This window comes from Cydia splendana, chromosome 16 (genome assembly GCF_910591565.1).
Source record: "Cydia splendana chromosome 16, ilCydSple1.2, whole genome shotgun sequence".
NCBI classification, from domain to species: Eukaryota; Metazoa; Arthropoda; class Insecta; order Lepidoptera; family Tortricidae; genus Cydia; species Cydia splendana.
Window position 1 is genome coordinate 6541633 of NC_085975.1, and position 21720 is coordinate 6563352.

At 36.4% G+C, this 21720-nt stretch overlaps 5 protein-coding genes across 5 annotated transcripts in view; 4 read left to right on the top strand and 1 right to left on the bottom strand.

Moving 5' to 3' along the window:
* The window catches only part of LOC134798156 (uncharacterized), a 199567-nt gene that overhangs the window by 123547 nt on the left and 54300 nt on the right, over positions 1-21720 (top strand). The gene's annotated exons all lie outside the window — the stretch shown is intronic.
* LOC134798152 (uncharacterized) lies at positions 1677-4843 on the top strand. The gene is made up of 3 exons (XM_063770493.1): positions 1677-2340; positions 3390-3582; positions 4409-4843. Exons 1-3 carry the CDS (start codon positions 1987-1989, stop codon positions 4705-4707), a joined length of 846 nt encoding a protein of 281 aa, XP_063626563.1. The 5' UTR covers positions 1677-1986; the 3' UTR covers positions 4708-4843.
* LOC134798149 (probable peptidoglycan muropeptide transporter SLC46) lies at positions 6138-12361 on the bottom strand. Its single transcript, XM_063770488.1, has 8 exons — positions 12131-12361; positions 9683-9943; positions 9354-9528; positions 8827-9004; positions 7987-8218; positions 7480-7626; positions 6742-6982; positions 6138-6315 (listed from the first exon to the last, which is right to left on the bottom strand). Exons 1-8 carry the CDS (start codon positions 12267-12269, stop codon positions 6258-6260), a joined length of 1431 nt encoding a protein of 476 aa, XP_063626558.1. The 5' UTR covers positions 12270-12361; the 3' UTR covers positions 6138-6257.
* LOC134798153 (proteasome subunit alpha type-4) lies at positions 13088-18098 on the top strand. Its single transcript, XM_063770494.1, has 6 exons — positions 13088-13233; positions 13334-13376; positions 13458-13787; positions 15934-16064; positions 16607-16730; positions 17899-18098. The coding sequence occupies exons 1-6, from the start codon at positions 13231-13233 to the stop codon at positions 18039-18041; spliced, it is 774 nt and encodes a 257-aa protein (XP_063626564.1). The 5' UTR covers positions 13088-13230; the 3' UTR covers positions 18042-18098.
* On the top strand, positions 18980-21694 carry LOC134798161 (vesicle transport protein USE1). The gene is made up of 6 exons (XM_063770503.1): positions 18980-19223; positions 19408-19504; positions 19796-19916; positions 20305-20507; positions 20945-21086; positions 21510-21694. Exons 1-6 carry the CDS (start codon positions 19027-19029, stop codon positions 21557-21559), a joined length of 810 nt encoding a protein of 269 aa, XP_063626573.1. The 5' UTR covers positions 18980-19026; the 3' UTR covers positions 21560-21694.

Sequence of the window (21720 nt, forward strand, 5' to 3'; positions counted from 1 at the left end):
AGATTTTCTAGACAAGCCTGCAACTACGTTTTAAAAACAGATGACCATAATATATCTATACACCACGAAATACCTACACATTGCGAAAATAGGCTTCGATTTGTCATAGATTATCAATTCTTGTAGAAATCAATCCCATTTGGTACGAGTACCTACTCAATTATTTGTTTAAACTTGGAGAAAAATCAACTCAAAATCCTTTGTGTTTCCAATTCCAATGAGGAAATGTTGTTTTGATATAGTACAGTTTATGCCATCTGTCGATGAGTAGTAGAACTAATCTTTATAGCGCATATAGCTATAGCGCTATATACGTAACTTGTAGTGAGGCCATCTAGTATGTAAAGGCGGAATTATAAAATTGTTAATGTGAAATTGAATTTTAATAAATGTTTTAGGTATTATTTAAATAATATAAAGATCGTCAAAAGTCTAACCTAACCTAACGAATCAATCAGACGACTCGACATGCCATAAAATTGTTTTTATTAAAGAATTACTAGTCGATACTGGAACCAGAAATTGAGTCCTCACGTGCAACGTGTTTTTTGACAAAAGGTTCATAGCCAGTATGTGCATGCATGCATGCAAATAAAAAATACCTAGCTCACACGTGTAAATTTTGGCAATGCTTTAAGTTTATATGGGGTCGTGCATCATTAGTGGTGCAGTAGGGTTGTAAAAAAACGGTTTTTTTTCTGACTTGAAAAAAAACATGAAAAAAAAACCGTTTTTTTCTGGAGTACGTTTTTTTTCAAAAGTATGAAAAGTCAAAATTTGCAAGGCAGTTAATACTTTTATACGGTTGTTTTACTTGTTTTAGACTTTATGTTAACCATTAAACCAATTTAATTTAACAACTTTGATTAATAACAACATAAATGAAATCTGTAGTGGTAGTTATCGCAATTTACTGTTGGCAACACCAATCGGGGAATTCAGGGATTCCCCAAAAATTACTTAGTTTTAAGTTACTTAAATAAATAAATCACGAAAAACCGTTATGTGGCATATTTTTGTTCATCTGAAAAAAAAAACAAATTTAGAAAAAAAACCATGGTGCCAGGTTTTTTTTCATGTTTTTTTTCATAAATTTGAAAAAAAAACATTTGGTTTTTTTTCTATTTGCAACCCTATGCATGCACGTATCATATGCACCCTAAAATGCTACACATATGATGCATGCACAGGGAACGTGTTAAGTCTGTGATAGAACAATATTTAAAATAAATTAGTTCAGATATTATTACCTATTAGGGCCACTTGCACCAATCACTAACCCGGGGTTAACCGGATAAAACCTGGAGTTACCATGGTTACGGGTCAATTTATTTTGACACTGGGTTAACGGTTTAACTACTTAACCCCGGCTTAGTGGGTTGGTGCAAGTGGCATTTATTGTCATATAGGTACTATTACCTATTGATTGAAACCTGATTACGTCTTAATCTTAATCCATACTTTCTTTAAAATTTTAAGCTATGTCATATTGCACTGCATTCGTAACTTACGGCACTTACGTGGACGTCTTAAAATTAAGTCATATGGATTTATACGAGTATGTTCGTCACATTTTCAGAAAACTACAAACTGATATGAATACTTAATCCAGTCTACCTAGAATTGTTTAATGTAAGACAGGCCCGTAAGATAATACAAGACTCGATACCTACTCGACATTTAGGTCAAAACATCACCATTCATACAAGCAAATACTCCTAAAAAAGCAAAGGAATTTCAACATTGCACAAACGCGAACGAGATTAAACTAATCTCTTCGCATTATCGAAAGTTGCACAACTCCCTAATCTTAAAACTGTCAATTTTCTACGATACCTTCCGATCGAATTCTCCCATGTTATCTCAATAGCGCTATCTCAAGCAGATCTGTAGGATCAAGTTTTAGTACGTAACTCGCGAAGTGTCCATGTGACTGTGTGTCACCGCTCAAGAACGGTTCGGAGGGTCTACGCTGTATCTAGAAAAATGGATAGACCTAGCACGAGCCAGCAGTCGGAGAAATATTCCGTGCCCAGACTAGATAAACTCCCGACTAGTTCTACGCAGTCTGTGGATAAGGTTGAGATGTTTGAAGTGAGGGAGCATGTGCCGTATCAAGCGGAGGTCACTCGGGCACCAGGCGCCTATGACGCGGAGAGCGGTGACGTGTATACCAACTCTTGGGATTCCGCGTGGTTGGCCATTTGCCAATTGTTAAACCTCCTTCACCATATGCAGGTGGCCATCGTGGTGTTCTGCATATGGCACTTCGCGTTGACTGTAGAACCTAGTGGGGCCATCAGCAACCTGCAGCTCCATATAATTTTCGCGGGAACCGGTGTACGTATTCAGTGTTTTGTGAGAGTATAAAACTGTAGTGACTCTTAATCTCTTGAAACACGATAAGAACGACAAATATGTAACACTAGCCGCAGTTCGTGTCTAGATTTATTTTACATCATTGCTGTACAAGTAGTTATATTGCTATAATGACTTAATGGGTGTAATGACCTGACTGAATGTCATTTAAGGAAATTACTAAACTTGGTATGTCTAAAAGAGTACCTACAAATAAAACATGCAAATGCCATTAAATGCAAATTACATTTGAATAAATATTTCGACGTTAGCGCGAGAAATGTAATGTAATGGTGCTGTTAAAATGACAAATGCCTACTAAGATAAACGTCGTAGAGCTTGACAGCCTGTTTGCCACCTTTATTGCTCGGAATTAAGATCAACACACACTATTAGCAACTATTGGGACAGTGTCAAGCACCTTTACCAATATGTTTCCAATAACCAGTAATACTCTGGGACCACCCGAATCAGAACTGAGTGACTCAGGCGGTCGTTAAATCAGATCATATATCATCAGCCAGTTTTCACGGAGCCCTATCCCTGTGTCCTACTGGGTAGGGAAAGGTAGTTTTGCCCAGTTAAGTCAACCACTAAATCGTGCAGAATATTTGTAGATCCCAACCCTAACAAATTCGTTCAATACTTTGTTCGAACATTATTTCTATTGGTTTTCATATGTCTGCCACGTTACCAATACGTCACCTTAAGTTGACTTGCCAGAGTATAGGTGTCGAATCGAATGGAGACTTACAAAACGTTTCCACTAATAGGTATTACAACTAGCGACCCGCCCCGGCATCGCACGGGTTAACAAATTATACACCTAAACCTTCCTCAAGAATCACTCTATTGATAGGTGAAAACCGTATGAAAATCCGTTGAGTAGTTTTTGAGTTCATCGCGACCAAAAATACAAACATACAAACAGACAGACGCGGCGGGGGACTTTGTTTTATAAGGTGTTAGTAATGCAAAAGTTAGGCACATTGCTAATGAATAACCATAGGCGCTTTCCTTTCATATTTCAGTACCAACTGTTCCTCGTAGAAGCGGTCCTGACGCTCCACAGGCACAACTCCTGGTCCTTCCAACTGTCCCAGGATGGCAAGCGAGTGGTCCACGGCTGTCTGCAGCTCATCGGCTCCTTGTTCGTCATTGTGGGCTCTTTCCTGGCTTTAGCTGAGACTGACATGGTTGTTAACACACCTCATGGATATTGCGGTAATTTTATATTGAATACTTTCTTTAGACACGACTGTATTTGATGAAATGCCTTTTATCCGAAATCCGGCCCAAAAATTAACCGATTATCTGAAATTACTTTAAATTGACTAACTAGTGGTTTTCATTAATAAAACGAAAAAATCTTGTATTACAAAGCTACAGGTCCCGGAATTATATTTCAAGAAGCAAGCTGTGTTAATGTTTAACTTATGGACGTTAGCAATTCGACCGTTTTTTTTTTCTTCAAAGATTGCATTTTATCATGTTCTGTGGTTGTACCATCAGCCGCAAAACTGCATGGTATATGTAACTTTATTTTGGTAGTAGCACGTACGGTTTTACTTAACAATAGACAAAGGATTAGCCTACAAATCGAACGACTATATAACAGCTTGGACTGATATTAGACCCCGACTAGGTATGTACTCATTTTTCAAAAGCATCATTTTATGATGCGTTTCTACGCACTCCAAGCTATGGCAACACTGTGGTGGAATCACATGGATGTATTGTATATGATTAATATTTGGCAAGCTTTGAACCGCCATTAAACGAACCATGAATGCATACCTACCTAATCCTAATAATGATGCTTACCTATTAAATCTGAGGCCACACTTAGGTAGGTTTACTGAGTCATAAAGCTCAAACTAAACAATTGAAATAAATGCCCTTACTTTGATGGCTCATACTTTCCACAAAAACGGCCTAATCTTTCCAAAAATTGCCAACTTCGCGTACAAAACTAAGTGAAGTTACGCGATGAGATAAATTTTAGCGACATGAATGTACTGTTATCTACATCAAATCTTATCTATTTCAGGCGTTATCGCACTGGCGTTCTCCCTAGCTAGCTTCATCTCCGGTATCATAGCACTTTTCTCGTCGAAAGTACGCCTGATGATCAGGAGCGGACCAGTCAAGATCCTCCACATCGCGCTTGGCTTAATTGCTCTCTCCATGGGCCTTATCACGATAGCCATAGGGTTCAATATGGATTACTTCAGCGCCGCAAACCCTGGGTTAGCCACGGCTCTGATGTGTTTTGTGGTGTTCACTCTGATTTATATTATTGTTCAGCCGATTATCAACTTGGTGTCAACTACTAGGAAAAGCCTGTGACTAAATAAAAAGGCGGGTTCTTCGGACGGCGAGAGTATGGTAAGCAGACTGTAGGTTTAAGTGTAAAAAAAAGGGGGCGTGGGATATAATGATTTTGTGTATTATTCACATTATTAATAGTCTATAAGAACTATAAAGAGAATCGCTAAGTTCAGTAACGATCGAACGTTTTGATTTTATTTGGACTTGAACGCAACTGGGAACTGCATTTTGCAAAATCATGTATCATACAGGGTGACATTGGCATCGTAATCGAAGATTTTAAAAGTAATAGAAAGATTGCATTTTCATATTAAATATGTCTTTATTGTGGTTAGCTGAGTTTTCTTTGTTATTTTCGTTATTAAATTACTTATTGTAAATTAAATAACACTAATTTCCACGCCCTTTAATAGTTACTTTAATAGATAAGTATTACATTTATTTATTACCTAATAATTAATTGGTCGATGTAAGGTACCTAACATAAACCAAACGCATTTATTTTTAAGTTTTTACTTATTGCTCTTGGATTTTGTTTACTACTTCATTATATAAAGATTTAAATAAACAAAAAATATTTGCCGAAAATTCATTGATTGAGTAAATGTGGAGTAAATGAGGAATCCGTTACATTTTCATGTGTAAATTTATTTTTACGTATGAAAATAATAATTTTATTTAAAAAAATATTTATGCATTTACACACAATTGACCATACCTACTGTAAAACATTTTTCCAACACACAATAAAGTAGATATCCACTTGTATTTTATATTTCATCCCGGTAACATTTTTTTGTCGAAAATCTTACTTCTGTACAAAGTTTTTTAATGTGTTTTTAGACATGGTGTTACTTGTATTGTTATTGTAAGTATAATAATATTAAGTCAATGTGTATGTTTGTCTGTGTGATCGTATTAAAACATTTATGATTTTATAATATTATGTCTTATTTGATATCCTAAAACTAGATTCCTCTGAGTAAAAAACTTAGTTAAAGCCTCTCTTGCATGTAGTTATGTTCAGTTTACGAAAAAGCATTAGATACGTTGATGATGATAAAGAATTAGGTTGACTACCAGACATACATAAGGGGCTTTTTACCTATAGTATTTTATCGAATAGTGGCAGTTGTAGTAGTCAGTTTCATTACATTACAATAAACCTACACATACTTACTTATCTACTTAAATGTTTACTTATCTTATAACCAATAACATAGGGTTCTTGATATGTACCGATTTTATATCACAGTTTGCTTATTCTACATCAACTATAAGTAGCTTCCAAATCATTTTGATATATGGATGAACTCCCACCTATAAGTTTATTCATTTACTCACACATGAGCATCTGTGCCATCATATCCATCTTAAAAGATAAACAGAAATTGAAATTCTCTAAGGCTTATGAGACAATTTTGTACTAATATCACAATTGATGCAGTATTTTGTATCTAGTTACTAGTTTTACAGACTATTTTAGATAGATTTCTCTTGTTGAGTTACCTATTAAACATAAGGATACGAAATTTATGTAAACTGTTCTTATGATGCACACATCTTCTTCAAGGAGGGATTTGACTTCGATTTTTAACCATCCTGTAGTAAAGAATATTTGCGAATCTGAAAAACAAATTAATAAATAGTTATTACTTTTGCTGTATAAGAGAAATGCTTGCATAAGCTTGTTTTATTTACTAAAACAAAATGGGTTATGAGACGAGATGTAGATTGTAGAAACTGTAAGTGCTAGGTGTTTGTTTTATTTTATTTATTTGGGGCATCAACAGCAATATAAAAAGTACCTACAGTTAAATGGTTAGGTGCCAAAGTCAAACTTTCTATGGGATTTTATTTTATTGACCGCATTTTTAGTGGCACATAGGTTTGTCAGACTATATATTACATAAATAAATGTTAACTCACTCAGAAAAAAATCTTTACATGAAAGGCTGTAGATCAGTGATTCTTAATCTCTGCTGGGGTATTAGTATTACACTAGTAAAGTTCATATACTGTTCTATAAAACAAAATGAAAAATTTACTTACATTACAAGTACAAGACACACCGTGAATAATCCTCCAGATATGACGTAAATAAACCCAGGGAACACTGCCAAGGTGCAGTAATACGCCCAATTGAACAGAACAGGGGCAAATATCGGCATGGCAGCTTCTACGCAACTGACTAGAGAATACATCTTGGCTACTTCGTCTTTGGGCAGCACTTTGGAGATCTGGGACCGGATTAGTGGAGGTGACAGACTTCCTAATATGGACATCATTCCCGCTGAAAATAAAGTAAGTAGATAAATGCTTTTATTCAGCTCCAAATACGCCTAGTAGATTCTTGGTAGCAAAAGTTGTTAAACCAAGGTAGGTTGATATACTAAGACGTCGATATTACATTAGGAGTAATAAAAATTCAGGATTTTTGGATCATTAGCAAACCGGAAAAATCGCCTTTTGCATTTAAAAACCCACGGCCTGGTTATGTGTAATACAATACAAGCATACAAGGAGCAATTTGATTTATACTTAATAAGGTATTGATTTTATGCCTAGAATAAATGTTATTTTCTGTTGGCAGGTAGCTAATTACTCGCTCGGACTTTAGTGTCTCAGTTCTGCTCTTAACAGCCACTAAGCATTCGGTATTAACATTGGCAGGTAATAAGAGCCCCTCATGGGACCAGTGCCTTATTCATTCTATGAAAACTTACTTGAGAAAAATCACTTAACATGGGGAAGGCGAAGGCCTGACTGAAAAACATTTTAGTGACTTACCGAGATACAAGTGCCAGGATTTTTGGGATAAGCTTCTAACAGTCGCGTCGCAAATGGACGACACGTAGGACATAATGAGAAGCATCCCATCCGACATCTTGCAGTAGGATTGGAAAAACGACATCCCAATATACATCCCGATAAGACCTGTAATACAATAATACATAAGTCCTGGTGAATTACCGATTCAACGAAGATCATTTGCCATTTGTAGCGAAAAACTACGTGCTACAGCGGCCTCTGTTGATATAGGTAAGTCTTTGAACACGTATTACCTAGCTAGGCAAATGCAACGTAAATACCTACTCTAAAGGACATGTGGCCAAGTCACACATTCTTATCATCATTTCATATGAGTGTTCAGGGGGTTCGAACCTACTGTATGGTCCCATTAAAATAATTTAGATCTACAATTAATTTCTGTTAGTACCCATGCATGTAGCTAATATTATGGAGTTAATAATAAGACCATTCAGATGATTCTATGGCTTTAAAATCAACACCTACCTATAATAATGTTAACAGCACAGAATGTGGAATACTCCTTCAGAAGCCACTGGAACTTCTGTCTCGTGAATAAATAGTCCACGGCACTAATTCCGAATATACAGAACATAGTGATCGCAAAAGCGGTAATGAGGAGGGTCAATATAGCAGTGGTGCTTAGGTCTCTCTTCTTGAAACATGTCCGGCCCATGTCTTTGATTAGGTTACAATTGAAGATTTTGCAAAGACCTCCCTGGAAGCAGACAAAAAAATATTGGTCAAACTACATATATTTATCTATACAATTATATGATGTAGTATGATGCTCCTTGACACTGTCAGTGCCAAATGTAATTGCCTTAGTGTTAAAATTCCTAGTCATGTTACTATAGCCATCCTGTATACATACGCTAAAAGGCGTCAAATCTCTTTTGTCCTTGAAGTAATAAGATTAACTTTACGATAACAGTTTGGGATTTCCTAGACTAACATTTTTTTTGTGTGACTGAGCAAATGAATGATATTTTGTAGTGTAAAAAATGTACTTAAATAACAACATTAAATAAAGAATGTCATTAGGCATTAAGTCCGCCATTTGTACATTATTTTTATGTTTTGTGCAATAAAGTTTAAATAACTGAATAAATTAATTTAAAGATGACCCACGCTAGACCGGGCCGTGCCCGGGCCGAGGCGTCCGACATGTCATTTTCTACGACGGCTGATCGGTAATCACGTGGTGCTTTCCATAGAAAACGAAGCGGAAGCTCCGACCCGGTCTAGCATGAGTCATCCAGTCGCAACAAAATTGACCTACCCAGTAGGGTTTCCTTAATATTAGTCATCCTTAATATTACTCACTGTCTCAGCTATAACCAAAGTCTCTTCCACCAACACGACGGTATATAACAATGTGAAAAAATAAATAGCAGCAGATAACGTAAACAAGGGAACATTGCCCATCAAATCGTACACGTAGCTTGAACCTATGGTTCCTGTGAGAACACCGGCAAAACCGCATCCTTGTATAAGTGCCAATCTGAAAAATACGAAGTCTTCTATATCATTCAGGAAATTCACTAATCGCATTCTCTTTCTTCTTCTTTTTTGACCCTTACTTAACAAAAAACCACGATATGAAACTTTTGGCATTAGGCTGCATGTCTTTTTTGCGGCCAACGGCATAACATGAAAAAGGTTCCGGAGAATTTTACTCCGGTTACATCGGACAAAAGAGAACGGCAGTATCTTAGTAGGAAATATATTCCTATGGACTGTGGAGCCTAATAGGAGTAGTAGGTCATTTTTGACCGCGATGATCGTGACGGTGGGTGATAAAGGTGAGGATAATATACAAGAAGACGCGGTCCTATCTCCAACTTCCTTACCTGAAGGTTCTATCCTCCCCAGTAGTGATATCTGTAATGATCAGATTAGCTCCCAACATGATTGTGCTGAATCCGCCAAGCATTGCGAACGGCATTATGCAGATAATAAACCAATATGCACTTAAATATTGAACTGCGCTGAATACAACTGTCAATACAGCAGTTAAGAACTGTCCTGAAAAACAACATTCCAATTTAGAATAATCACGTCAGAACCGGTTGAATTCTGGACTGTTATCTTTGCAGACAGGGTCACTACCTACACCTACATATTCTACAGCAGAAAAGTGATTGTAGTTCGTAGGTATAATAGTGCCACAGAAACTTACCAAAAAGCGGCCAAACCACCAACGGCTTCCTTCCATACTTATCAGACCAGGACCCTAAAAACACAGCCAGTATAGCCGGCATAATGCTGCTTAACACTGATATAGTAGTCACCAGAATAGACGCTTCGGATTGGACCTCAGTCTCCAGGTCTTTGGCTTCGCCGGTCTTGTTTAGGATGTTGAGTAGAGCGCATTTTGTTGAGTTGTGCTTTAGCTCGACTATACAGGTGCGGTATAGAAGTAAGTTGTATGTTACGGTATCTAAAATCAAAAATAATACAATAACGATTGATAATTAATCCTTCATTTTGGGCGACGACGATTCTTAAGACCGTATAATGAGGGTTAATCGTAGAATAGTTTAATATGATCTGTGATAGAGCCAATTATACTGGATTTTAGAAAGTAACTATCAACCCTAACAAGTTGTTAATCTACTTTAAACACTGTCTGAGGAAGACTTAAGGAAGATAAAGAAAATGTAACACTGACAGGAGAATGGTCGCTAAGAATCGTAAGAATTCGAGAAAGATGCTAGTAGGAAGCTAAGAACCAAAAAGGGTAGCGCCATCGGAACACAATTAAAATAATTATATTAATGAGGATTAATGTAAACTACATGACACGGCAGCATTAGGGCTGATTTAGACGGCGCGCGAACTCGCATGCGAAGTTACATTGCGGACTGTTGGTTACGTCCAATTCAACCGACCGATCAAAATCCGCAATGTAATGAAACTCGCATTCGAGTTCTCGCATTGTCTAAATGAACCCTTAATATCCCCGTGAGGTCATTTTCGGTTTCCAATATGGAACAGAATATTCACCTATAATAGGAGTCCCTCTTGAGAGTAGGTAAAAGTATAGCTAATCTCAGATAGGTACCTAATAGTTACTTAGGTGCACGGATCGCTTTGAGATCATAGTTGCATCTGGCCTTAGGTATAGATAATTATAAGGAGACGCAATGCAATTAACTTAATACAGCCATACAATTGTATAATATAAACATTATAATATGCCAGCCATAAGTTGTAGAACTCTATGATTTGTGGAATAAAGCTCAAACTTGCATGTTTGACTTTGCAGCTGCACTGATTAGTAATTATGTCAGCGTAATGAATCTGGCAAGGACATGCCTTTGTTTGATCGAGGAATGGCCTCCGTGGTTAGATAGGTTTGTTGGGTGTCGGATGTTAGGTCAATGACTGCAAAATTATAGTTCGTAAGAAGAATAAAAACCTATCTATCAGATAAAATATGTTTAAAAATTGCGTGTGAATTTTACGAGAAAATTATAGGTACATCTTAGTTAAATTTATATCCTGTTTTACAGTCAGCATTTGTAATGTAGGTTAGTATTTTTATATTCTTTGGATCCCTAAGTTTTGAATTTCACTTATTTACTTTAGTGAAAATACCTACCTTCGTGATAGGTACCTAGTGAATTTACCGAACCTACATAAACAAGAGAAAACTTAATAAACCGACCTCAACTATTTATTATGGACTACCTACTTACATTTATATGTGTTGAAAACATTAACTTTTGAACACTTGATCCATGGTATATAGATAGGTAGACCTACCAATTCCTTCCTTTTAATGTCAATGCCAACAATTTTTTGCTTGTCGTGTAAAAAAACATCACTTGAATCATGGTCTAATAAAACATGGTCTTCCATTCCCAGAGTGACACGCGATTACGTCACAATAACATTGCCACTTTATTTCAACATAACATGTTACATGGGTACATTATACCTATGGTTAATAAGTTAAAATATTTCTTTATAATTTTATAATTTTCATTTATATGTATTTTAGCTTAAATTTTACAATAACACGTCATTTTTAATTACTCGTTAGCAATATCTTCCGATTCACGAAAGAAATTTCAGACTTTCGGGTAATTCTGTTTATACTACTGGCAACACAGGATAGCGCTGTGGACATTTGACAATTCGGATCTAGATAACTTCATGCCCTGACCGTCATCCTTGTCGAACGCGTGTTAATTGTTATTTCCTTCTCGCTCAGTGTCAGCAGTCGCAGTGTTTTCCAAACTTTTCACGTCGTAAGCTTGGTAATTAATGTGTAACTGTGAATTAGTTTTTTAAACGTTTGTCTTGTATAGATAAATAAAGTTTAATTTAATACATTAGATTTGTTTTATTTTACTATGTTTCTACATGAATAACTTAAAATTAATGCCGTTAAAATAATTTTCACCGTTGGTTAAAATTCTCCCACATTTCAAAGTTTGAGAACCTGTAAACAGCATGATGACGTAGGCGCGTGTCAGTTAGGTCATACGCGAATCTCGGAATGGAGTACCAGGCGGAGTATATTATTATACCATGACTTGAATCACTTCACCGTTGTTCAATAGCGAGACTACGACTTCCAGTACTACTTAATGTAAGATAATTTCATTATTTCACTCACCTGTGAGAGATGAACTGAATAGCAACAGAAAAAGTGGCAGTTCAACGGCCAGCCACACGGAACGACGAGGTCCATCAGGTCCGTGGCTGGACCGTATGAGAGGCTCCAACTCCTCATTATTATTAAAATTTACCGACATCCTGGCCAGTTATAAAAACTGAACATACATATTTGTATTGCAGTTTCTTGTCATAGACGAAACATACAGATTCCCGCGATTTTGGCGCGAGAAAAAAGCGAGTCGACGCAACCCGTCTGCGGCGTTTTACGGACTGAGCATTTTAATTTTCGCGCGGCGAGCAATAACAACAGCTGTCGGTTAAACCTTGACTTAGCGTTTTATCGGATATTTTCTGTTGAACAATGAATACTTATACGTAGGTACTATAGTAGTTCGACCCGACGACCTGAGAACTCTTTATTCGCCAAAAACGTGCAATTGAAAAGATCTTTTGACCACAAATTAGCCGTGTGTTCTTCTTGTTTAATATGTAATTAAGAACTTCGCTTCGCTCGCTCGTTTGATAATGATTCTGATAAAAAAACACCTGTTATTGATTTTACAATCAAATGGGATTTTGGAGATTTGGGATGGTCAAATGTAGTTACCCACATCGGGCTTTGATCACATGCGGATAGAATAGATAATTGACGCAAAAAAACCTGATGCCCGAAATGTACATTTTTCGAAACTTACTTTTGATATTAGTGCCATCTATTTTACGTTTTGTGAATCCTTACATCTTAATTGTGTTGTCTACCCGACAAGAGATGGCGGTAGCGCTAAAACTTACTAAAAATAACCTTATCCAATATAATATAATCACAATATAATTTAATATTATATTGTTATTTTGTTTTTTTTTTTCTGACACTATAATTTCACGTATTTGAATAAAATTACAACAAATATATTTAAGTGGCTGCATGTACTTAAACGTGTCATAAAGCTTAAAAAAAAAACATGAAATGTTAGCTGTCATCGTCCGGTAAAAGAATAGTGTTTGTGGAAAACTAAGATTTTTACTATAAATTAGTTTATTAAACTTGCGGTAGATAACCAAATCAAATTCAGTGATAATTGAGTATAATTTACAAATATGGTAAGTCACAAAATCTGTATTTGACGATTTGTGTTAGGTTACCTCAAACAACTTGCTTGGTCATTCCTGTTATTAACACTTATTTCGGCTTTATTTACAGGCCCGTCGTTATGATACACGTACGACAATATTCTCGCCGGAGGGTAAGTATTACTAGTCATTTGTATTTAATCACAATAACCATAAATTCGACTTAACTTTTGATGAATCGTTTATTTTCACAGGTCGACTCTACCAGGTCGAGTATGCCATGGAAGCCATCAGTCACGCTGGCACATCACTGGGCATTTTAGCAACAGACGGCATTCTACTAGCCGCGGAGCGTAGAAACACGAACAAACTTCTCGATGAAGTATTTTTCTCTGAGAAAATCTACAAGCTGAATGATGACATGGTCTGTTCGGTCGCTGGGATCACTTCTGACGCCAATGTGCTTACTAATGAGCTGAGGCTGATTGCCCAGAGGTACCTGCTGCAGTATGGTGAATCTATTCCTTGTGAACAGCTGGTATCGTGGTTGTGTGATGTTAAGCAAGCTTACACACAGTATGGAGGTGAGATTTCGCTTTTGTTGCGAAAATAATATTAACTATTAATCTACCTACCTATATTTGTGACGTCCCACGGTCAAAGGTACCTTATGGCGGGTATGGAGTTATGCATACCCCAGTAATCTACAATAGATAAGCTATCGATAACACAAAAGATCAACCTTCTAGGTTGCGTAGTTACAGAGATATGATTTTTTGAAAATAATGTTGTGAAATGAGCAACTTTACGATAGAGAAGTTTTAAGTTTAGCCGCCTAAAAAACTATGTTCCTGAAGTAAGTTACATAGTTGACTACAAATAATAATACCTTATATATCTGAGATTTAAAAAATATTGCGACTTGTTCTGTAATGCAAATAGAAACTTTTGATATCGACTGATTTATGTGTATACTAACCAATCTCTTGAAAATAAAGTTTTATTTCATTTTCACGATTGATTGCAATGAGCTCTCAAGATTTAAATTTTATCTATTAGAAAACGACACTGACAGACAGTTTAAGCAAGAAACAATACCGATTTAGAGGTGAAAATGTATTTTCTGACTTTTTCATATAAAATCACAAAATTGAATATTTTTACTTTTAATGTGACACACAATCAATTTTTCTGAGCACATATGAAAGAAATTCTGACATTCAAATGAAATAAATCCTAAAACCCCAACTAAATACTATATTTAACCCCTTATGCCACTTTAAACTTACATAACAATAACAGTATTTGCTCCATACATTTACGAAAAGGTACCTTATGGAAATAAATCTAATAATACATCACTACAAAATATCAATCATATTACAGTTTATCTTTTATGAATAGAAAATATTAATTTACATTAAACTGCCCCAAATTTAATTAGTTCTTCGTCATAATAATCTTAAAAAAGACCAATAATTTGTATGTAATGAAAAGGTACCTTGTGATTAAGTTACATGATGAAGCATGATGATGATGATGGAACAGTTAGGATAAACTAATAATATTTTGGGGTTAACCTGGTATAAATCGTCTATTTCTTATCAATAATATATTTCGGTTGCTATTGAAGATAAGCGGCATTGAGGTTCAATGACCTCAGATATTCCATAAGGTAATGCGTCGGGTATTGGCATTTTTCAGCAAACCAATGGCTGATTTACTGCATGCGACCAAACCAAATGAAGATTATTCTAGTTAAGAAAGACTTGACGAGAGTAACTTTGGTATAATAGCAGGCTACTTGGATTTGTGATGTCGGTCTATGTACGGTTATAATATTTGCGAGGCACCCCAACCAGAACTGAAATTATCAAATTAGTTTTGCAGAATGCTAATACAGTTCTCTACCAAACTTCTTTTCCCGTATTGACTAGTTTTTTTGGGAATTTTCAATCTTTTTTCCATAAGGTACCTTTTCTACTAAACTCTGAGACGACATTACTAGGCTTATAACTAACTTATAACAAAAATAAAAACAGGTAAACAAACGTTACGCATTAAGGTTTCAGATCACACAATAAAAAAAAATTGAGCATTTTTTCACCTCTTTACAAAACATTTCATATCTCCGAAACTAGAAACCCTCATAAGGTACCTTTTCCCGTGGAACGTCACATTTTTCTCAGTTCATCACTTAAAGTTAATTAAATTGAAAACTCAAAAGTTTTGAGGCGCCTATATTTATAACAATATTCTGTACCGAAAAATTATAAACAAAAATTCTGCCGGGTTTCTTACGCCGATATCTTCTCGGGCTGTGTGCAGGTTGGTGGTAGTGGCCGGTAACTACGCCGGTGGTAGAATGTAATATGCCTAAATTGAAGAATAAAGACGTCTACTTGTACTTTCATTAATATTTTGTACTCGAGAACTAGATTTCAATTAATTTAGATTAATAAAATTGTGGTTGAGTGTTGGTATCTGGCAGCCTGTAGGTTAAGTTGGCTTATGCAAAATATATAAATGTAGGAATTTTGGAAAATTTTGGAACCTCAAAATTAAGTCTCATTTTGCGACTATTTTTAACAGTAGTGTCTTTACGAAAATGTAACTTAAAATGGCACGAAATGGTACTATTCCAGCTTTCACTGGTTTCCATCACAATTTTCTATTCCTAGCTGCTCTGCATACTTCAATATTCCATACTAAAATTAATTTTAATTCTAGGTAAAAGGCCTTTTGGTGTTTCTATCCTGTACATGGGCTGGGACAAGCACTACGGCTACCAGCTCTACCAGTCAGACCCCAGTGGCAACTATGGAGGATGGAAGGCTACCTGCATTGGTAGCAACAGTGCTGTGAGTTGTTATTTTCTTACATTCACCAATAATTCAGTAACAAATTACCTGAGGTTTATTTTGAGAAAACTAGTAACTGCAGCAAAAGATTGATTTAAATAAAAGACTTCTAAATGTATTACAAGTTACAAGCTAAAAGAAAAGTAACACTAATACCTATTTTACAAGCTTTTATTTAACTTGCCCTGTTAGGCTGTATGTGTGTGTTTGTGTGGGTCAAATCTTGGAATCTAAAGACCCACATCCCGGTTTCCAATGAGCTGAAATTTTGCATACATATGTAAGTCGGGTGACAATGCAATATTACCGTATCATCAAGCTCATCTGATGATGGAGACAGGAGGTGGCCATTGGAACTGTGTGATAAATTGTGTTTGGGCTCTTTAGAAATTGTCTCAATGACTTAGTTGCCTGTGGAAAAAAAGTACAGTCAGCGATAAAAGCTTGTACCAAAAATGAAATTTTTGCAAAAAATTTATTTCATTATTATAGGAATTTTTAGTAAGTTTAACCAAAAAACCAAATAAATGTTTTTAACCCAGGCTGCAGTATCCAGCTTGAAGCAGGAGTACAAGGAGAACGAGACCACACTGGCCGAGGCGGAATCCCTTGCAATTAAAGTTCTGAGCAAGACCCTTGACATGACCAAGCTGACTCCGGAGAAAGGTAAAAGGTTTATTTAATTTTAATTTTTAGTGGTTGATGTAACTGGTGACCGAAGAGTGATACTCTTGCACTGTGATACAGCGAGGAAATGCCGCCAGCATCCTTGGTACAATGCCTCAAGGGCCTATTTTAGATTTAAGCTAGTTATTAATTTCTTTTAGTAATACCACTGTATATATCTTGTTTATAAATAAATGATTTAAAAAGCTTTTTGCAGATTGTTTGGATCTAATGATATCATACAGTTAGCTGCAAATGTATGTATGTGGCTAGTAGGTGAGGTGCGCTCCTTTGAGCCAGGCTTCACATTATTTCTGGATCTATACATATATCTTCGGGTCACCTCATTAGCGTCTCCCGAGCGTCGGCGGCTAGTCAACTCTATGGCTGCTACTCGACGCACGCGCCAACGTTTCGTCGAGCAGCAGCCATCTGCGCAGCAACGCCATTTTCCATAGTGCTGACTAGACGACGACGCTCAAAAGCATGGTATAATAATATACTCCGCCTGGTACTCTCTTCCCGTCTTTTCGTGGTCACGTGACTGACACAAGCCTACGTCATCATCTTCTCTTCTTCTCAGCATATTTGCGTCCACTGCTGAACATATGCCTCTTTCATGGATTTCCATGTTGTTCTGTATGCGGCGGTTCTATGCCAGGTCGGCCCTGCCGTCTTTCTAATGCCGTCCGACCATCTGGCTCGTGGTTTTACGTCATCATGCGACAGCGCTATATGATAGTATGCGATAGCGCTATATAAAGTGGCAATGTTATTGTGACGCAGGCTTGTGTCACTCTGGGAAGAGAAGACCATGTTTTATTAGACTACGCTCAAAAGACGTTAGTGTGGGGTGGCCTTTCAGGGTACAAGCAGAACATATAGCTTTGATCTGATTTACATCCAATGTGAAGACCTCCTTATTCTAGTTCAGATTCCAACATAAAATATTCTGTGCTCTATTCAGACAAATGGCACTACGTGTCAATTTCAAGTCATCCTTATTGGACCAACCAATAATTTGGTACTGTTTGCTTGATAATATGTAAATATTTTACTTGGAAAGCCTTCTTGAGCTTACTGTAGGACTTGGTTAATCTGTGTAAAGAATGTCCTATAATATAAAAAAGTAAGATTAAGTAATTTAATTTTGTTTTCATTATTTCAGTTGAGATGGCAACACTAACCCGCCAAGACAACAAGACGGTGATCCGAGTGCTAACAAACACTGAAGTAGAAGCGCTGATTGCTGCCTTTGAGAAGAGTGAAGCGGAGGCCGAAGCTGCTAAGAAGCAGACTACTAAATCTTAATTATATATTTTGTTATAAGAGCTCTTTTACTGGTCCATTAAATGATTTGTGGTAATATTGGTTTGTTACTGTATTTCCCTAAAGTGGTTTTGTTAAAAAGTAGGGAATATTAGGCAAAGCTCTGCGTAGGTGGCACATACAGTAAACAAACCACATTGACACATCACACGTCACGTCAATCACATGGCCTACCGCGAAACAAGAAAATCGAAATTTCGTTATCTAATCTCTCTATCACTATCTCTCTTTATGCATATTCGAGCGATAAAGAGGCAGATAACTAAATTTCGATTTTCGCGTTTACCGGTAGGCCCTTATTAACAAACCGCCTTGATGCATCAATGTCATATTTTATTGTCTGAAAACTTGTCAAAAAACTGTTTAAGGCCTAGTATATATAAGTTACTCTATGTTTAGTGCTGCACTCTGGCGGCAGAACATTGCAGTAATATCCCCTAAAGTGCTGCGTTTGTTCGCCTACTTGGCTTTATCGTTGAAATACGCGAGAGCGAAAGAGAGGCATATAGACGAATTTCAGTTTTCGCAGGAACTTCTCTCCTCAGTATCGTTCTCTACAAGTTTTCTATCATCATGTCGCAAATGTTTCAATAATTGAATGTTATTGATAAAAATCAAATAAAAATCCAATACGAATGGTTTTAGTTTTTATACAATAATTCATTTAACATGTATGTAAAGTTATTGAACGTTTTAATACATGCCTTAAATAGATTTTGTCGTCTCGTTTCATATAAAGTTGCATTAAAGTTGCAACTTAATTTATTATAAAGAACGGGAATGAACAAAATATGCGTAGAAAGGAATAATTAGTTGACATTGACGTTTAAGTGACGTTGACGTCGTTGACGTTTTGTTGTGTCCTGTCATCATATTCAATTCAACTCAACTTTTGGTTTCGCATTCGAAATCAATTAGCGTTTTTATTAAGTCGTCGATTTCCTATTTAGTAAGGCTACAGCTAATAATGGCGGTCGAAAAATTAAGAACGACTCTTTCACAACCAACTGCGCCAAAAAAGTCCAGATTAGAAATGAATGTGCGACTACTTTTAAACAGATGTGAGCTTATTGCAAAGCAGGAGGCTGTTGAAGGCAACTGGAGGCTTAAGAAATACGTTGATTCACTGGATGAGATGTTGACCGAACTTAGGACAGGGCCAGAGTAAGTAAATCTGTTTTATATTGTGCACAGAAACTTAACGGTTCTTAGGCTGTATGGTATTAGACTCTTTGAATTTAGAATATTTTGAAGTGGCGCGTCCGTCTTTTTCACTTGTTTCTTTATACCTTTTCATTGTTTTGTAGAAGGGTTTTGAAATATCTCATAAAATATATTGTTTTTACAGAAAGCCTTCTAAAGATATCCTCATAGAGTACACAAAAAGAGCTGGTTTCTTGAAAGGTTTAATACAAACAGCTACATTGAATAGTCCAACTGAAAAGGTAAGTTGGTCTCATAATGATGCCTTCTGGATGTTGCTTGGTCTTCGATGGAGGTGCAGTGCATCGGGCATGTTTGTGAAGGAAAGTATTGATGGCTTCCATGCAACTATAAAGATATGCTGTGCCTCCTTGCTCGATAGGTTGATAGAGAGTCCAAACAGCATCTTGAAAGTGTTGGCCGAGATGTTTGACTCTCTGACGTTACTGTCTTACTCTTAGTTAAGACATAAAAATATATAACAGATAAAGTATTGTTTTTGTTTAATAACATTTGTCATTTTCTCTTTTTAGTTGGAAGCAGTTCAGTTGCTATCTCATGGTGCCGCCACACTATGCACTGACGAGGCGGCCCAGGAAATACACCAGAAGACAGTTGCCAAGTATGGCAACGAGTTGAGGTCTGAGCTTTTTGGTAAGTATTTTTGCAGGTCCTGTTTTAAACATTTACAGTTTGCTTGTAAATGTACCAATTTTATGCATATTTTTAATTTTGACATCCTAAACATATGTGTATCACCAATGTTTACAACATGTATAAATTATTCCATTCAACTCTGTGCCATTCAGTTGTATTTATGCATATGCATTCATCAATGTAGCTGTCTAAAACATAGACAAACATAATACACACTTTGCCTAAAAATGTATGTACTGATTTGCATACAGATAAACTTTTGCAAGAAACAGAGGTACTTGAGTTTTACAGATGTAAATTAGTTAAATTATCAAATTTTTTGTATGCAATTTGTAATTATCTAATATTTTTGTTTTCTCATCAACTTTCATACCATTTCCAGAAGACAATGATGACACTCTCCGTAAACGTAACATCATTAAAGCCCCCAACTTCACAAGCACAAGTAGCAGTCAGGAAGACATGGACTCGCTGCTCAAATACCACCAGAATATGCAGGAGAAGGTTGCCGAGAACATGGTGCTGCTGACCAAGAGTCTAAAGGAGCAATCGCAGATCGCCAGCACTATTATAAAGAATGATACTGAGGTAAATGTCGTGCTTACATCAAATGTATGGAATACAATATTTAAGTTTATACTGGTTTGTTATTAATACTAGCTACCCGCCCCGGCTTCGCACGGGTTAAAAATAAAAGCCACGTCAAGATCGCGTTGTCTTTTTCCAATGTTAATAAAACGAACTATAGTAACCTCATCGATTCGAAACCTGACTAAACAACTTTCGCTCGCAAGTAAAAATCACGAACATATGCCATTAAAAATTTGTAAAAATTTTTGCACAAAGGCTTGTTAATACTAATGAAAAATAACAATTCAAAACAATGATATCCGCGATCCCGGGCGCGCACAACCGTCTCGCTCACGCTTAGTGAGAGTGAGGGAAGAACCCGAACTTAGGGCGCCTTCAGGTCGCTAGATTTTGTTGTTTATTGTTCTCACACCTAGGTACGTATTTTATTTCAGGCATTGAAGAAATCATCAGAAATGACGGACCGCAACGTGGACTCTTTGAAAGTGGAGTCAGAAAGACTGCAGGAACACAGCAGGAACGCTTGGAAGTGTTGGCTTTGGATCATGCTCGCTATAGTCACCTGCATATTTATTAGTGAGTATATCACAGTCTGTTTCTAGTAGAGCCAGGCGTGGCTCAGTACACCATTTCTAGATAGATAGATGTCGACCGTAATGCCTTAATATTACGGTTGAAACATGTCCATGCACTTTTGAACACCAGTGTACCTACATGCGGCCCACACCAATTTTGGTGTCTAGCACTAGTAGTTGCCGCGCACCGCTACGGAATGGACGGCTGCTCGCGCTTGCGCGACCTTGCGGTCAGATCTGTCGTAATAGACGCGTTTTATTAGAGAGTGAACCTTCTGTACTTAAATAGTAAGTACTATTATTTTATCTGTGGTAGAACTGTCATATGTCTAGGTCTCTGAGATTGTCCTAGTTTAGAGAGTAAATGAAATAGACACCTTTACCTTACGATAGGCACTAACATAATTTACGTTTTTTTTTACAGATATGGTCTTATTCATGAAAGTTATGAAGAAACGAAGAGTAGAACTGTAAATAAATGTATGTAAGTAAATCAACTCAACTTTATATGTGTTATTTATATTATCGTTTTTAAATTATATGTGACTATTTATTATAAACTAAGACATGACTTGTAAATATATTGATAATAAATGTTATTTTAGACGTTATACGAAATATCATTAATTCTATAA